The sequence below is a fragment of the Pieris napi genome, chromosome 4 (genome assembly GCF_905475465.1).
Source record: "Pieris napi chromosome 4, ilPieNapi1.2, whole genome shotgun sequence".
Taxonomy (NCBI): domain Eukaryota; kingdom Metazoa; phylum Arthropoda; class Insecta; order Lepidoptera; family Pieridae; genus Pieris; species Pieris napi.
Genome location: NC_062237.1, coordinates 7,914,757 through 7,933,836, shown reverse-complemented (window position 1 = coordinate 7,933,836; position 19,080 = coordinate 7,914,757). Strand labels below are relative to the sequence as shown.

The 19,080-nt window shown below is 31.9% G+C and overlaps 2 protein-coding genes across 2 annotated transcripts in view; both read right to left on the bottom strand.

The window, feature by feature from the left end:
• LOC125049028 (protein yippee-like) overlaps positions 1-16,193 on the bottom strand; it is a 63,465-nt gene extending 47,272 nt beyond the window's left edge. Inside the window, exon 1 of the mRNA XM_047648029.1 lies at positions 15,862-16,193. The gene's annotated coding sequence lies outside the window, so the exon portion shown is untranslated. The remainder of the gene's footprint in view (positions 1-15,861) is intronic.
• A 464-nt stretch (positions 16,194-16,657) lies between these two features.
• Positions 16,658-18,833, bottom strand: LOC125049135 (COP9 signalosome complex subunit 7b). The gene is made up of 4 exons (XM_047648257.1): positions 18,469-18,833; positions 18,125-18,377; positions 17,322-17,542; positions 16,658-16,888 (listed from the first exon to the last, which is right to left on the bottom strand). The coding sequence occupies exons 1-4, from the start codon at positions 18,661-18,663 to the stop codon at positions 16,736-16,738; spliced, it is 822 nt and encodes a 273-aa protein (XP_047504213.1). The 5' UTR covers positions 18,664-18,833; the 3' UTR covers positions 16,658-16,735.
• Positions 18,834-19,080: the final 247 nt, after the last annotated feature.

Sequence of the window (19,080 nt, the reverse complement as noted above, 5' to 3'; positions counted from 1 at the left end):
ACCTGTGACCTAGTTAAAGCTAGAACATAACCTGAGTTGACCTCTCGGCCTAGGTTAGCGTCATCCGCATCCCTGCAGCCGTTATCAACATTGAGCTCAAGTCTCTCGAGTCTCGACGCTCTTGTTGCCCTATATTACTAGACAACATTCAGCTTTTCGTATTTACTAACAAACCCTAACGAAAAACATAACATTTCTAAGGAACCAGATGGAAAGCCTCTACGCTTGAAGATATAGTAGAGATGTTTATGAACAAAAATTTGTAACTACGAAAAATATGTTTACATACCAGTCAGTTTAGTTAACGGAACTGCTATAAGACATACTTCATCCAGTTATTTAAATCTACATCCAAATGATACCAATTTATACTGGCAAACTCACTACTTCTTCACTGTCATCTTCTAGGCAATTTTAGTAATTGATAATCGGGGTCAAATCTGAACTCATTAAAACGATGTGCACAGAGGATAGTTGAATAAGGCTCAACCAGATTGTATACAAGTGGCAGCCACGAGCGACCCAATTAGGGGAAACATTGCTTTCTGACCCGTAATGTCCCTTAAAAGAGATAAACATCGCTGACCGTCCTAAAGCCGTTCACATAAAAATAAGGTTTTATGTGAATGAATGAAAACATAGAGTATAATTTCTGTGATTTAGGTCATGCATGCCACGCCATGAAAATGAAGAGTGCCGATCATAGCTGCTAGTTGAGTTTCTAGGGGTGTACTTTGATAAACCTAATACGTTATTTGATTACCAAAAACTTACTTAAAACAGCTGCAAGTGCACTATTGAAAATGATTAATTTAGTCAAAAACGAAGAGTGAAGTATAATTAGACATAAACATGTTCATGATGTGTTAGCTATCTTTTATTAATACCATATGGTGCAATATTATTTTATAATGTTATGCCATATTTCAATCACTATATAGGTATTATAGCGTAATTGATAGATTTATACTCATTAGCAAACGTTAGAACGTGCAGGAAATATAAGAAAATATAGTAATCATAGATTTTTTTAATTCCTCACATTATCCGAGCTGAATCAAACTGAGCGACGCAGGTGTTCGAGGACTAAAACATCATGTAACAAGAACAATGAGGTTTACTATAACTATGAAATTCAGACGCTTCATTTAAGTTGTCTATATTCCCACGACATACCTGCATTCTGCAAGACCGTCGGGCTTATTTCGACGTGCAATTTGCGTCATATAACCCTATAAATAACTGAGCACGATGCTTCGTTTGAGATAAAACGGGCGCCAATAAGCAACAACGAATTCCTTAAAACCATCTTATAGCATAGACTACATCTCAGTTCATCCGCATGGTATTTCGAATAGATAAACATGTATATATATACATTATACATAGATATAGATATACAACGAACAATAAATTAACGTGTTAGTTTAATTTCGTATAATTTACATTTAATATAAATACATAGTTTACACAAAAGAAGTTTATAGTAGCGTGGTGGATATATGAACTATACAAAGATTGTCTGTCCACCAAGACGTCGAACAAATTTACAGCTTATTTTCCAATGTTTATGGAACATAAAAAAAATAAAATTGTGGGTTCTATGACGGTATAACTTAGCCATTGCAAAATATTGATTTAATACGAGTAAACATGCAATTATTATGATACGAACTAGGATCCGTGACTGCGTTTGTGTGATATACTATTTCTATTCGTCCAGTTTTAATAAGAGATGAATTGTTAATTGTAATGCAGCTATGATAAGGTGTCAGAATCTTTAGAAAAACCAAAACAATGTTTAAAAATAAATTGAATCCAATGTGCACTTGAGCCGTAAATAGAATCATAAAACAAAAAAAATATTTTAGTTGAGTATTAAACTCAGCCTGATTAAACCACGATAACTATAGCGAAGAGCTATAGTGAGACTATATTCATGAATAAGAAGGTAACAGATTACTTGAAATAACTTCATCTTTAAAGAGTCGCATAAAAAAAGAAATTCAGGTCAATTCCGTATTATATCTAAATTTAGCTAAAGTTGATGAGATGCATTTAGCAATTGCAAGGTTCATGCACGTTCATGATTCATTTAAGTCTTAAGGAATTGAGATTAATGTTTTGAAATTTATTGGCTGTTACTCTCTCACTCATTCATTATGATTTCTCAAATTGTATATAATTTATAACTTATCGTGGAGCGTTTTTACAATTGTCAAAGAAGTTTAACAACAATACATTTTACAACAATGGAATTTATAGAGATAATTAATACATAACTAATATATTTAATAAACAATTCATACAGTCAACAGCAAGCTTGGCGGATTTAGTAAAGGGGTTACTGGAAGCGCTATTTCTGTTCTCGTTTAAATCTTAGCAACTGTTTAGGCGAACTCCAGTTAAAAACAAAGCTGTTTTCAGTGACGTAATGCCCTAGATTCATGGGGTCAGATCGGTAACACCCCCCGCATTTAGGTTGCGGCGAAGCACTCTGTATAACGAGTAAACTTTGTCATAACCGTGCTCTAGTTGCATCTACTAATTTTGGCGAGTTGCTAACTCATTTATGAACATTTTTAGTGATTGTTTTTTTTAGCCTTACTACGATTATGCCAATAGTACTACAATTTTGTCATTGGTTTTTAATTATTTGCTTCACTGAATTATTGCTTCATTCAAACAGGCAGAAAGACCGGGGGCTACTAAGAATTAACAATAAAATGTACATTTGTTTACGAATTCGAAGCCGTCACCTTGAGAGCTGCTATAATTTGAAAGTGACTTTAATGGCTTCTGAATTTAGCAGTATAATATATAAACGTTTTCTCCTGTCTATCGTAAGAATTAAAATTTATTTTTGTCGTGTTGGTGTTGCATATCTTTCTCCATTTCCCCATATCTTCGGCAAGCCTCAGCGCCTATGTAATACAAAGGATTGTAAGGATCTTGTTAGCCAGTGAGTATGGAATCGGCCTCGGGGTCTCGTGCCTTCCACTCTACGGTCACCACAAGCTTCTCTAAGTTATCGGGGCTAGATGCGAGCTATATGACCAAAGAAACACGGGATCCTTTACTAACAGACTGAAGAAAGACGGGTCATCACTCATTGATCAACATCCCGAAATTTGCGGAAATCTTTTTAACTTCTATGCGATAATATGCTCAGGTGGAATTATTAATATGCAGGTGTGGCAAATAAAGTCAAACGATACCCATACGTTAACCTTTGCTTTACGCGGCTATTGGCTTAGGTTATTGCTCTGTTACACACATTTGAAATATTATGCAAATATTAAAAGCACTTAGTTTCCCGTTTACTCCCAGAGGAATTTTATCATTTATATCACGAAACCGTCTTCGTTTTCAATAACTATAATCGATAGATTTTTATTCCCACTACTAAGGCTAAGACGCTCAGAGTTTTAGTCAATTTCAATGCGGTCCAAATGCTACACGACATAACCCCTTGAAGTTTAGACAAGCGCAATTTTGGTTCAACGGTTACAATTATCTATACGTAAATAAAACAATTGGTAATCGTATAGAAACCTCTGTGTTGTTGTGTCGTGTAGGACCCGGTTGAATACTGAACATTCTTATTTCTTCTTTGAATACCAATCTAGATAATTTTCTAATTGAAATATATCAAAATTTGATAGTAGAACATTGCATTTCGAGATTACCTCAAACTTCAAACGCTAATATGTTTGTAAACAAAATTGAATGAGATTAATTATATACTGAATTACGCATTAATGCACCTTTACCAACGCTTTGTTCGCCACTAATGAACTGTGCATGTGACTAACATCTAGTTAATGATCGGCCTGGATCTGAATGCGCAGCTGCAAATAACCATTCATTATTTAATGTACAATGAGACTGTTATATTCAACCACCTATGACTATAGTTTATACATCCTATAACTATAGATATCCGACAAAATGTTGCAATATAATGGTTCTCCCAGGAGGCCAAGTTACCATGTCGCAAATGGCTTATGAAATTGTCATGACATCGGCTATATGATTAAATTCTGTAGGCTATTGAACGATGAATACTCTAAGTTTAAGTAAGTGTCTATTCCATACATCACTTTTTTATATTTGAAGTATACCTAAACCCTTTTGTTAAGGAAGATAATTAAATAGGAGAGAAAAATCTGTGTTACGCAATTTCATTACGAGTGAACCATTGTTGCATTGTATTGTTAAATTTATGGTTTTATTATGAATTTTATAACATAAGTTCAGAACTACTGTTTTTGACGTACGATACTGAAATTATTTTGATGGAAAACGCTTACTTTCTGTAAACGATAATTGTGTTGTAATAATTACGGAAGGTTTTGAATTAGTGGAGCTATACTGTTTAATCTCCTCAGAACATGCAACAAAGAATACTATAGAAAACGACGAACTCGGTTTTAATTAAAACAGCTTTTACAGTTTCATTAAAGGGAATTGAATGGTAAATGTTTTTACATTGTCATTTTATTCAAGTAAAGCATGAATAGGAATGTAACGATAGTTAAAAGTTAACAAAGTTACCTTAATACGAAGTGAAAGAATGAGTTAAAAGTAACCTATTTTTTATTAGGATTTAATTACAACACACAGCTGACACGTCAAAAACATAGCTGACATTCAACATCTTTTGTCTTCAGTCACCGTGACCACGCACGCTGTAAAGCACGCGAAACGTCGGATAAATTTAAAATTATGTTAAATAGTTGTAAATTTATAATAATACATAACTTCAATCCGGTCAGTCAAAGTTTTTTTATTTAAATGTGTAAAAGTTATGTCAATCAAAGACAATACTATTAAACGTAACAAACTGAATTCCGTAACTTTAGTATAGTAGGATTAAGATTTGCTACATTGATGTTGTAATAACATTGAAACCATTAGAATTCTTGGAAAAAAGTGTATGTAAAGTACTTACATTATGACAACAAAATGTATTGTTCACTGCACACCATGAGTCACAAAGCGCGTGCCAAGAGCAAAACTGACTAAGTACTGTAGCCAAAATATTTGGTCAGACCAGATATAGGAAGCCGATGAATTGTTAATGCACAATGCTATGTTTACTATAATCTGAATTAAAAATACCATCAATATTTACTTCAGCAAATCGCACTTTGTAAGCATATAAGGAATGGAGAACACATTAAAATAGTGTGAGATTGTTTTGTCTTACACGTTCTGTAAGAAGACTTGCTTGTATCCTAACGGTTTGTTGAAAATATGCGAACTGGTACAATAGTAGAATGTTATATTATATTACAATAGAGGTTAGCTTTAATTTATTTATTAACGATGCATTCACTACATAAATGGGATAGAAGGCCGTATAACCTATGTACATGTTTGTGCCACAAACGCAGAGAGATGTCTAGGTATTTTGGAATTTAATTCTCGCTAATTTCTTTTTGTAATATATTTGTACATAGCAGAGACCTGAATATTCAACCTATATTAGTGATGTTCGATTCATCTAATAAATACTAAAACGTAGGTACCTAACGTAAGTGATCGTATCTCTCAGCAATTTATATGCTCGAATGGTTCATGAATTGCGTTCGTTTCAGCAATTTAAGATGTACATAGTGATAGATTTATTGGGGTTTAATTTGAAAATATAACACATGTAAGTCGTTTATAAGTTTTGCAAAAATCTGTATAATATATTCAAATGTAAAGGTAAGAGAACAAATCTGGATATACATATAATCAAGATAGTCAATTTTTTTATACTTTATTTTTTAGTCATTTATTTTCCAATTTCCAAATAAAGGTTGCATAATGTTACTTACATTGTGTTTGTATGTTCGGCCAAATCGGTTATTTTTTTATTAGATTACATCTAAACCGATCTCAAATATCTTTTCTTTAATTAAAATCGAATACGAAGTAAATTTTTTGCATATTAAAATGATACTGCAGTATTAGTTTTTATCCTATTTAATAACGTATACGAAATCGCGGGCAAGAACTTATAAAAAGGCAATTTTAACGGTCATCAAAATGCAAACCTAATTTGGAATTACTTGCAAGCTAGTTGCTTTAATTTGGTTTCTTAGAAGTCCGGTCGATGTTTTCTCACAAGTCACGACTCAAAAAGTGTAATATGATCTTAACAATGGTTGATATATAAAAACAACATGAGAATGTTTCAGACAAAGACTCTCACTGTACAAACAATTAAGTAATAAGTATTTTAACAGAATATAAAGATAAAATAAAGGTTACATTCACAATCATATTTAAAAGAGTTTATTGTGCTGTGTGGTGTGTAGACGCTTGATTTTCCTGATAACTTAAACAAAGCCGTCTTCTTTGTTATACATAAAGACATTTTCTTTAATACTAACACCTGGTTAATGGTAATTGCTCAACTATGGGTGTGTCATAGAAATACGGGTTAAACAATTCCCACACATACAATAAAGTGCATTTGCGGAGGTTAGTGTGCATTATTCCTGCACATTTTAATCGATATTGTTGAAGTGTGTTATCGGTGTGTGCAATGCCTCGCCACGTGTACATTGTTTATTTAATCTTTATTTTATCTTTAGAGCTACATACAACAAGATCTTATCATAAAAATAACATTTGAAGAACAAAGAATTGAAATATTAGTGAAATGCTTGTCATAAACGCTATAATAGAAGAATGGGTGATACAAACGCCGCCGTAGACTTCCAAGTTAGATCTGCCCGATATCAATTTTCACAAAGGTCGCAAGTCTGACGAAGTTGGTGTTCTGTTGTTTCGGAGACCGAGACTAAAACTAAGGGTCGTTGCGATATCGATAACATACATAATTGGTATAAAATACGTGTCATTAAATACAACCTGTCATACATAATAACTTTATTGCAAACGATGCCGATTGATGACAAGATAAATGCCATCGAGGTGTATACAGTTTGATAATATTTTATTCAGGAGTCACGTCATAACTGAGAGTGAACATATGCTGTAAATTGTCTTTACACCTATCTACTTATTTACTTCTGATTGCGCCAACGGAAATCACTTGACCTGTGTATGTTTCTCTATCCCATCCAAGCTATACTAGTTAGAACTAGGCGGGCACAGGTTCTGAGCTGGCAATAACAATTGGCAACATTGTGAGACCAACTCGTGTGCCAATGCGGAAATTGAACTTTAAATTTTGCTGTACATATTTATTATGACCTTTGTAGCATTACTTTTCTGTCAGAATGTGGTTCACATTAAATAAATTTAAAATGTAGTAAAAACATAATTTATATAATATATGTAGCTACTAACATATATTTATCAACTCATGTTGCTTGTTGTTTTCTCATTATTAAATGACAAAAGTTATTAATTATCCTACAGAAAAATACGTAAAAAGCATACGAAATATGGTTTTTATTCATGTGCTTGACTAGGGCGTGTCGAATTGTCAATCTTCAACGTATTATGATTCTCTCTATCTACGCAGAGACATTGCGTCTCTGCGTTTTCTACAAAGTGTACTATGGTGAGTTTTCTTTCTATGTTCGATCCCTCTTGCATCGTTTCAACACCGTACGAGCCATATCAATGCAATATTTAATTCTTCTTCTTTTGGGTTTTCCTTGAGAGATACGACCTCCAAAGTCACAGTGTATTCTTCCCTCAAAGGCCGGCAACGCAACTAAAAATGGGTGTCCATGGGATGCGATGATTGCCCTTTATGGGCATCCGGTAGGCTCGTTTGCCCCCTATTATATAAAAAAACAAGTTACGAAGGCCCGATTTGATATATTACTACCAAGAACTTCTCAATTCTTTTCATCCGAATATCATTATACAATCAATATAGTAAAATTTCATTATAACGAAGCCTAAAACCCTAGTATTATATAAGCAATGCATTTAGACGCAGTGTTGCAAGAGGAAGCCAGGCAGATAACTTGTCCCAGTTTCACGGCTTTAAACCGCTAAACAAACTGGCGTTCTGTTTGTATGCTCTTACACATAAAATAAATAAGACCTCATTCCTGAACTAAATTTAAATGTTTCTCAATGGTACGTCATATAAGATAGAGAAATGCGCAATATTAACAGCGCATCGAAATTAAATATTATTACGCATTAAGTGTTCCTATGGTCAATACTTGTAAAACATTACAATTATTGAATTCTTCTTGTTTTTATTTACATACATATAGAGCCTCACATTTATTTATGTATATGTATAGTACAGCCTCCCATACATCTGACACGTCGATATTTTGTGTCAGATTGAATACACACTAAAACTTACGAGGAAGTGCAATTCGGTTATATACGAGGAAAATTATTCTATAATAATATGGTATATATAGGTTTATTCCAGACACAATTTTATACAATTTGAAATAAATATTGGCTTTATTGTAGATCTTAAGCAATTATAGATTAAAAATCTAATACGTCTATAAGTTTATTTTGTTTTTTTACTATGTCAATTTTACTCGACTGCTTCGCCTCGCCTAATACAAATCTCAAATCAAAATTAAATTAAATGCGTAATTGTTAGGTCGTTGAATTTAGGTGTGATGCGTTATAAACTATCAAATGTACCTAAAGTATCTAGTCATACATCATGAGGTACATTTTGTTAGACTTTTTTAGTAAGTAGGTTCGCGTGGACTGGTTTATTTTACCTATTTTATTTAGGATAACGTAGCACTCTATTTGTGAATGAAATTTTTTTAGTAGTAGTTTTGAGTTTTTCCTTATTAATCATCAAAAATTAAAATTCCTCTTTATAATTTTAGGCATATAAATGTTTTATCTAAAGAAACAATCCAGGAATATACAATTAGGAAGTAAACGACTAAACTTTACTAGCTTGTATCCTCACATAATATTTGATATTAAATATAACTGGTAGTTAAATCATCGGAATAGTCACTTTCGTGTTTAAATATACATGAAAACAATGGAACTATGTATTACTATAACTTTTGGAATTTAAAATTATAACCTGAAGTGTCGAAAACATCAATGTGTGTAATGTTTTCTATTACTCGTGACTAGTGAGGTATACGTATAAGTCTCCAAAAATTGAAAATGGAAATAAAAATAAACCCAATTAAAATCCCCTCCGTACTCAGTTTAAAATTCGGCCGTGTATCATCTCGATACCTCCTAAGTATACTGAGTCAACTGACATTTTAGTAATTTTATAGGAGAGCCATTTTAAGGCAAATTGTTTATATTTTAATGAAATCAAACTAATTCGGAATAAATTAAATGTTTTTTTAATAAAGATTGAAAGCTCTTCCTTTGGTATAACATGATTTTGCTGAATTTTGTTTTTAAATGATATTTTATGTACATGACTCATTATACACGGGCGGGACTCAATAGTAAAATGGTTTAACTACCAGTTATATTCATGTACGTTGTACATGAAAATCCATGGCTTACTCGAGAATATAACAAAATATGATAATCATTTTATTAATATAATACTACTTTTGGTTATTTTAGATTTTTTATGTCCCACTTAATAATAAAATGTTGAAATTACATCACTTGACTCATTATACTAGGAAAGTACTTACCTATGTTAGTAGTTAAAACCTCAACGTATACTGGACTAATATAATTAATCGAGGCTTTTTAATTACTCATTTTAGGTATTTCGAATACCTCACGAAATTAATAAAGGTTAGGAAGAAGTAGTCTCATTAACAAAACAACACATTCAAAAGAATCACAATGTATTTTTCATTTATACTAAGTAGGACCCTTTTTTGTAGTATGTAGTATCATTAAAGTTTCTTGAAAAGTAACAAACATCAGTCAAAATAAAAGAAACTAAAAATGGTAACTTACGTTAAACAATATTATAAATATCTATTATAAATATAATAGATATGAATAATATAAATATCTAAAAATCTAGGAAATTCTAACTTCAAAAATTGCTATAAGGTTAAACAAAATAAATAAAAATATTAAAGGTTGAACGAATCAAAAATCAGTCTAAATCACTATCTTCTGCTCCATTAGAGTTATTTAGATAGATAGATCCATCATTAGTAGTTGTCCAGTTGTTTATAAGTTTTGACTTTGATTTGAAGTCCTTTTTTAAATACTGAGACACTTCAATAACTGTGTATGTATCTAAAAGCTGTATATCATTGATCAAGCATATAAAGCTTTTTATCTTTGTCTGTCTTTCAATTAAAGCGTGCATACTGACGCCTTCACTTTGTGAATGACCCACTATTAGAAAGCGATGGCTAATAGCTATACTACACTTTAAACTACCTCACCACCCGTATCTTCTACAAACTTAAAATGATAGCTGGAAATTTCATTTGCACCTCTCTTTGCTGTCTGTTGATACCATCAAAAGCAATCACCTTGGCGAGATCCCAGAATAAATATCGTGAAATTATACAAATAATGTTTCCGTTTATAATAAAAAGTACTCACGCTCCCGTGAGGTACATACATTAAGACAGATCTTCAAGGTACATACATTGAAGATCAGATGCTGACGTAAGGATTTCATTATTTTGTAAGGCTGATTTTTTATCTTTTGTTTTCATTTTTCTAGCTTTCTCTTTTTTTTTAAATGCTCTTCATGCTTTTATTTATCTGTCTGTAGAACTTGCTTGTTATTTTCATAAATGTGACATTGTTCACAAACATCTTTTTTGGATTTATAAAACCTATATTATATAGATATCTCATTCGATTCATGAACAGTTTTGGGAAGGATGAAAAAGCCTTCCAGATAATTTTTACTTGATTTTTGGCGAGTGTAATGTGACTACAGGAGAAAATGCTTCAACGTGATCTATAACACTGTGAACGTTATCGGATGGATTATATGTTCATCCAATGATCACGCTGATCTGATTTAATAAAGCCTTTATCGGACTTTTCTAAATCTGTATAAGAAAAATCAAAACTAATAGAAAGGGTTCTCAAGAACGTAGTTTTGCAAACCGATATTTTTGTGGTTTCAATATTATCTCCTTCACTCCTTTTTTTTATCGAATATATTTTTTCTCTTTTTTTCCAGCTTTATCAGTATATCTTGCCAAAAAACCCATTGTCTTCAGTGGTCCAATAATCCAAAACATTCTGTCAATTTCTCACTGCATTTTTTCCGACAAGTTAAGGGGCAAGAAGTTTTCATTATTCTCGTAGCATGTACTCTTCCGTTTCTACTGACATATTCCAATCCTCTATTAAGCTTATATTTTCTCTCCTTATCCTTACATTTATTATGAAAACTCTTAGCCTTTCTTTATCTTTTTTCGCAATGGAAATGCGCTTTTGGCGTTATTGGACGATGAGTATGTGATATCATTAATGTCAGAAATTAACAGGTGATGAGTCAAAAGAATTATACGGCGATGGTACTGGAGTAATATCACAATAATTTTCTATAATGTTATTCTGGATGGGCGAATTACCTGGAGTGTTCTCTATGACTGATGGCGATCGATCTCCTTTTTGAATTCAGTTATCAGCATTCGATACCCAAGGCGAAGAGCAAAGAATATAATCTAGGAATAATATGTAAGCATTAAAAGGGATATTCTGCGATACTTCATTGCTATAATTCTAATCAATATCATCAAGTATTGATAGCTCCTCTTCCATAAAATTTGCATCCGGTGGCAATGGAGACTCTAAAACAAAAAACAATTAAAAAACACTAGAATTCATATTTTATATTTAACGTGCCAATATCAAGTTATTAAATTTATAACACATAAAAAAATATATTATACTACAATTAAAACAAATATATCAAAAATTGAATTAGTACATTATTATAGCCAGATAAATCAAGTGTCTTCTTTATAAAGTTTGTTCGTTGTAAACAGGTGTAAATATAGTTGTATCAGTATACGGCGTACTAAGCAACGTGTAACAATTATCAAACAAAAATGGCAAAATCACACTATACGTAACATAAATAAAGTATATCAATGTAACTTACCATATTCATCCCTGTTTTGAAATTATATCACCGATTCCTGAGATATTGCTAATTGAATCATTAGTATTATTCACCGTGTTATTGAGAAAATTAAAAAAAATTCGCGCCCTCGTCGTCATTTATCGTATACTGAGCCATAATAAACTTGTATCAATGCGTCCCTCCTCACGCCCCGCGAACACTGATACAATGTTATTTGGATCAGTATACAATGTACGATTTTAACTGATATTGAAATTGATTTAGTATACGTGAAATTATCTCGGTAATTATAGGTCTTTTTAAAAAAAAAATAATACTAACATTAAGATCATGGTTTATTATGTACTTTTGTATAAAAAAAACAAAATACCTAAATTTGTTAGATGACTCAGTATACTTAGGAGGTATCGATCTATCCCTAACCCTAAACTACAATGAGTCAAATGAAACCGTGTGTTGAATGATAAATTTACTCTTTGATAATTTCCAAGAATACATAGTTGTTGCAGAATAGGTTCGTTGCCCTACGCAAATAACAATATCAGGTAAGGTACAAAAGAAGAAATATGACCGTCCGCTCAAAGCCTTTCGTTGTATTGCGGTTGAATTTAAAAGAAAACCGCAGAATATTCATGGAATCAACGCTTGCAGACAACTTAATTTATACTCGTTTGTTTTATGTTTGTTTGTTTTAATCTGAGGTTATTAAATAATTTATAGCTTATTCGATGTAACATTTACTTTTCTATAAATGACCTTTATTCCCACAACTACAGGACGAATAAGTGAAGTGTATATCGATCGCTACAAAGATGGGTAAACGGCGCATTTAATAATCATACATGACTGATTAGTTATTGCGCATTTTACTGTCAATGTTTTTATTCAAGCATAGCGTGTTCTAATATCTATTTAATATTCATTCAGTGAAACAATTAATAAAATAATTATAATTCATAAGTTATGTGGCGCAATGTGATGGATTAAAACACGTATTTAAAATTATTTATTTTAAAGTCCAAAAACTTCGGCTATCAATGTTATTAAGGCCATATTTGTAAAGCATGGGCGATGTAGGCATTGTTCTTAATTTTACTTAAAACGACAGATTGTCCGATTTAGATATATTTCGGTTCAAAGATACTTTATTTCTCAAAGAATTACATTCACTTAGCGAGAAAATGTAGAGTAAGTTATGTACATCGTGTTATGATTTTTTTGAAAAAAACACTATATAAAATAAGAATATTAGTTTCTAACAATATGTACCATATTTGTTACAAAAGTGCAGGTAGGTCGCGTCGATGTTACAGCAGGCATTATGTGACAATGAATAGTAATAATTTCTAAGACGCTCGTTCGCAGACATAAGTGAATGCTAGAATAGCCTTTTGGATGTTTTGTAAATACAGTCAAAACCGGTTATAACGACATTGAAGGGACCGTATAGTTGCCGACGTTATATCCGATAGTCGTTATAAGCAATGTCATATATTATATATACACAAGTACAGTTCATATGTATGTACAATACATACAAGTTATATTATCATAGTTATCTATCAAGAATAGGTAGGTATGGGTTATAATATGAATGATAAAATATTTATAACGAAATAATTAGGTACAAAAGTAATCAGTCATTTTGGTCTGTTTTTTTTAGCCCAGTCTCAAATATTTTTTGCATTTTACGTTTCATACTCCTCAAGGTATGAGTATCACCAGTATCAAACTGTTCGTTAAAGGCAACAAATTTTTTGCAAAATCGTTACAGCGTTAAGAGCCTCCGAAATCGTTGTTGGCTGAAATTGTTCGTTGGGCGAAAGTGCGTAGATAATAATATGCCTAAATATTCATTCAACGTCTCTAAATAAGATTTAAAATCGTTTGTATTGTTTTGTTTTGCTGAGACAAGAAGCGGTTGGTCGTTATAGCCGATGAATATCGATTAAATTTCGTCGTTGTAAGCGATATGTCGCTGTATCCGATGTTGTTATAAGCGGTTTGTTTACTGAATAGTTTACTAGGGATTCGGACGGGACCGTACAATCTGGTTGTAATAACCGATAGGTCGTTGTAAACGATGTCGTTATAAACGGTTTTGACTGTACATTAATTATTCCATTAGCTCATATTAAACTTTTACGATTGTTACAGACACAGATATCGAATATGGTTGTTTTTATGTTTGTTATTTTATAGGTATGTTGTTAATTATATGTTCTTTTAAAAGTTTTTTAAATTTGTAAAAAGGTTATATTTTATTGCATTTCACTTAAAATATTACTAAGTAATACGAATATTGAAGTTAGATATTTTTATAGCATAAGCAGCGTTGGCCTAATAGCTTCAGTACGCGTTTCTCAACCCTAAGGTCGTATTTTCGATCCCGGTCGTGCACCACTGGACTTTCTATGTGCTTATCTAACACATGCTCGTACGGTGAAGTAAAACCATCGTAAGGTAACTGGCATGACGTCTTAACTTCAAAAATGGACGAGATGTGTAAGACAGAAAGCTTTACCTACTACTCAAAGATCACCTACTAGTACAACGAAATAAAAATTATCAAAGAAACGGATACCATCTGAGGCCAAGGCCCATTTAGGGTTGTAGCGACACTGGATTGTAAAGTTAATCCTATAAATCTATTGCAGTAAGACGAACGTTTTTGTTGGAAAACATGCAAAGCTTAGATATTAAGGCACTACATTCAAGGAGTGTGGTGATAATTGTTACCTAAGGGTATATGTGTATTAACATACTACATATGATAATCCATAGCATCATAATATGAAACCTTATAAGATACATGTGGGCCGTTATCTACGAATAGTTACCGGCTTAGTTCGTGACCTGAGGGTCGGTTGGGCAAGAGCCTATAAGAATACACCTTTAACTTGTTTTAATTTTAAAGTGATGTTACGTGATATCTTCAGACAGTCGAGATGTTGATCAACGTTTAGATAAGATTATTCAAAAAGCTTTTGTATGTAGATCCTATTATATTCTGCGCATCCACATATGAAAGACAAACTAAAAAGTAGGTAGGTTGTACAGATATAAACACAATATTTATAAACTGCCAATACCACCTTAATTCCCAATAGACAAGAGGTATATCAATACTAATATTATAAAGAGTAAAATTTGTGAGGTTGAGTAAATCCCTAATACATCTTTGGATCTACTAAACCGATTTTGTGCAAAGTAAGTCGTAGAATAAACGGTCGACGAAAATGTTTCTAACACGTTAACGATGAGCGATATATCATTGAGTTCTAGAATAAGTTGTAGAGCTTGATAATGCCTACAAAAAAACAAATTCTTTCGCGGCGTCTATCTGTCTATCTGTTCGCTATAAACTCAACTACTACACGGAATTTATTGTATATTTTTTAAAGGTTTACTGGTCAAGGATTCCAGTGTAAAGCCGGGGGCGCATCGCTAGTTTATTATAAGTCTGCACAAAGACGTGCAAAGACATTCAAGAGGCAGGAGGCGGACAAGCCAAACCGGTTCAATTGCTCCCCGCACTCCCCTCAATAAAAACAGCTGATTGTCTTCAAAACAATGATCTGGAGAATAACATTGTTATAATACGTGTACCTTGTAATTGATGTGTATGTATTATTCTATACAGTCTTTATAAGATTTAACATTGCGTTTAATGTTGATAGGTCTACAAACATCGTCAATGAGTTGAAATTATATTATTGATTTGTAATTATAAAATGGAAGGTGATGAAATTAGAGTACGAATATAATTTGTTTAAACGTATAAAACGACAACTTTTAACTTTTTATACAAAACAATTTCATAAGAATGCAAATAAAGACCATGATTTGATGAATTCATGCATAGGTGAACTAGCAAACGGCATACTTGCCTTCAAGTTCATCCAATACAAAAAACACTCGTATATTAAACTTGTTAAAATGAATGTCTTTATGCAATTGTCTTTGTTTCGCTGGATATCACGGATTCATTTTATTCAAGTCAATATCACTAGTGTCGTAGTTTCACTGGGATTAGATTTGTAAGCAGTCACGACACGATTTCTAGGTAAATATTGGTTCAGTAAGTACTGCAAAGTCTTTGTTTACAATGTTAAGGCTTTAACGTGTTATTTACATCACTTTCCAGTGGCCTGCGAACGTGATAATCGTTGCACTGCCTGCGCACTTTGATTGCGCTGCTGCGTCAAAAACAAACGATCTCGAAAGTCTAAATTCGCATACTCGTTTCTCTTATTTTGATTCGTGCTAGTTTTTGTCCTTGTCGCTAGGCTAGATCGTTACATCACAATTTATTTTACGTCCTTTTCCTGCATTTGACAGAACTTACGACAGATACGACACACTGCAGAGTAAAAGTGACAGCGACGTTGTGTTGCCAGAAAACTAACAGTTCATTAGGTACCAACTATTAACCATAACATAACTAATGTTTGCTACTTGATACTGGCGACAATACTTTGTTCTTCAATTATGACTTATCTTTTGCTATAATTTCCATTATTTGAATTATAAAACCACTCCTATTATTAACAAAATAATAGGATATGGCAAGCAAGGTAGTATTTTTGTGTGAAAGTAAGAAATCTATATTTTTAGCATGGACACATCCATCTCCATTATGTTTTTACAAAATAAGAAAAAAAGGTGCAATGAAACAACAACACCTGATAGTTTTATAATGCTTGCAAGTAGTAAAGTTTAATTATATTATATCACATGGCTAGGTATTTACAAATATACAAGTTATGTTGTTTTTTGCCAGAACTTTGCAGAATTGCGAGGTATTTTGCCTTTGCCCGAGTTCTTTTTAGGAGCAGAGTGAGACTCACTGCCACCACCTGTTGCTGATTCATCATTTTCTGCTTGAGCCTTCAATGTCTTCTTTATGTATAATATCTGTAAATAATGCTACAATTGAATATTGTGTATTTATGCATTTCTATAGCTTATTATAACTATTCTAAATTCTAATAGTTATATAAATAGTAATACAAATTTTGGTGTTCCTGCAAAATAGAAAAATTTATAATAGCATTAAAGGTCTTTATAAATGTGTTAGTTTTGTGACATTGCTCTGGTTTATTATTTTCTTATATTTTAAAAAAAATATAAGAAGCATTGAATTAGCAGACTATTTTTATTATTTATTTAGTTGAATCTCATAATTATTGTTTTATATTGGAGATAGTGTTAAAACTCTCCCCAAAATACTTCTGTCTAGACATCTAATTCTAATTTTAGTGATATGGTTGGTTTGTAATTCCTCACTATTATTGTTACCTCTTCCTACTTACAAAAATTTGGATTTATAAAATTGAGCTGCGATTACCTCTTGATCAATCCCTTGCTGATGCCTAATTGATCTTTGTTTGTGATTATTAGCTCTCACAATATGACGGTCTACTGATGTTAGAACAGCTTCACATGCATTACACCAGCCAGCAAGAACATCTGCAATGTCAGCTGCATCTTCTAAGCGCGCATCACGGCCTAATGCAACATCTACTTCTACACGTTTGCATTCTTGATCCAATTTACCATGAATTATATCTGTAAATAAGTAGAAGTATACAAAATTAATAATCTATATTTTAACCAAACTAAATACTTACAATATAACCTTAAGAAAATGCAAAGTAAACTGTATATCGTAAAGATGATAGCTATATGGATAGGTTTTGTTATACAGAAATAAATTTGTTTACTAGGTGCTACTATTATATATTATTATTTAGAAAGAATTTGATAACATAGATAATGCCTAATAACTTAACAAGTAGTAGCTGGAGCCTGTGTAAATAATCACAAAGTACAATTTAATTTCTTAGAAATTTTATGACGCATAATAATTGTAGAGGCAAATACAAGTTTCAAAATAAAACAACAATATTACAAACAAAAGAATGTGCACTCCTGCAATTCTTATTAATTATGGCCGCCTAAAAATTAATCATTTAGAGTAAGTATCATGCTTCAGTTTATCATTATATAGACAACAAGACTATTCAACAAGAGTCGAGTAATTGTTTTAGAATTTTTGAAATGAAATTGAATTATCATAGATGGACTTAACACATTCATATAATATGATGTATCAATAATTATAAATTTCCTTATCAAATTAATACTTACCAGCATAAATAGCTTCTATAATTAAATCTTCTAAATCTCTAACATTTTTAATATCTAATTCTTTCAAAAGCACACTGTACGGAATACATTTTTCTTGGGTGGCTAAAGTTGCAATTGTCAAATGTTGCAATTTTTTACACTGAGATGGAGTTAATTCTAAATAATCTGATGTATTCTCCAAAAATTCTTTGTAGGTTCCATATGCAAAGAGGTTTAGTGTTTTAAAATGTTTTTCATACGGTCCAGTTTCAAGCTGAAAAATACAAAAATAAAATTGATTTATCTCCTTAAATTAATTTTTCTGCCTATTTATAGCCATTCCATTTAATCAACAATAAGTTAACCTCTTTAATATTCGGCATTTCTAAAAGTTCTCCGAAGACATGAACTCCAGGTGCTTCCAGAACTTGTTTAATGAGTTCGGCGCATGCAGAACCCTTTGCACCTTTTGCTAGTAAAACAAATTGTTCTAGAGGATGATTAGTAGCAACGGAGAGAAGAGACGACGCATCGTCCTTATCCATAGACATTGAATTCATTTTGAAGAAAATTTAATATTTTAAGCAAGAATATAATGTGAACTGTGTAACAATAAACAGTACTAATCAACGAAACTTAAAAACTATTTTTATAATAATATTTATATTGTATATAAAACGTTACAAGTTAACAATTACAATAGTCAAATATGACATCTCTCAATTAGTGAGTTGTATCTTTGACAATGATTACATACAGATAACACCAGGCCATAAAATTATTTAAAAAAAAACATACAGATAACAGAATATACTCCGCCTATAATTATTCCATAAAATGTAATGGCATTGTGATTACAGATTTGTCAGTGCTTAAAATATTAAATTACATCCTTTTTACAGTTACACTGCAAAGCTTATTATACCAAAGTAAAATTAATAACATTATTGCACGCTTATATAAATAAATAATATTTT

Bases quoted from the DNA above. Each gene is read 5' to 3' on its own strand.
- LOC125049135 (XM_047648257.1), bottom strand. From the start codon at position 18,663: ATGAATTCAATGTCTATGGATAAGGACGATGCGTCGTCTCTTCTCTCC. The intron at 17,543-18,124 runs GTAAGTATTAAT...ACTTATTTACAG, and splicing joins TATAGAAGCTATTTATGCTG to ATATAATTCATGGTAAATTG. The intron at 16,889-17,321 runs GTAATCGCAGCT...CATTATTTACAG, and splicing joins AGCAAGGGATTGATCAAGAG to ATATTATACATAAAGAAGAC.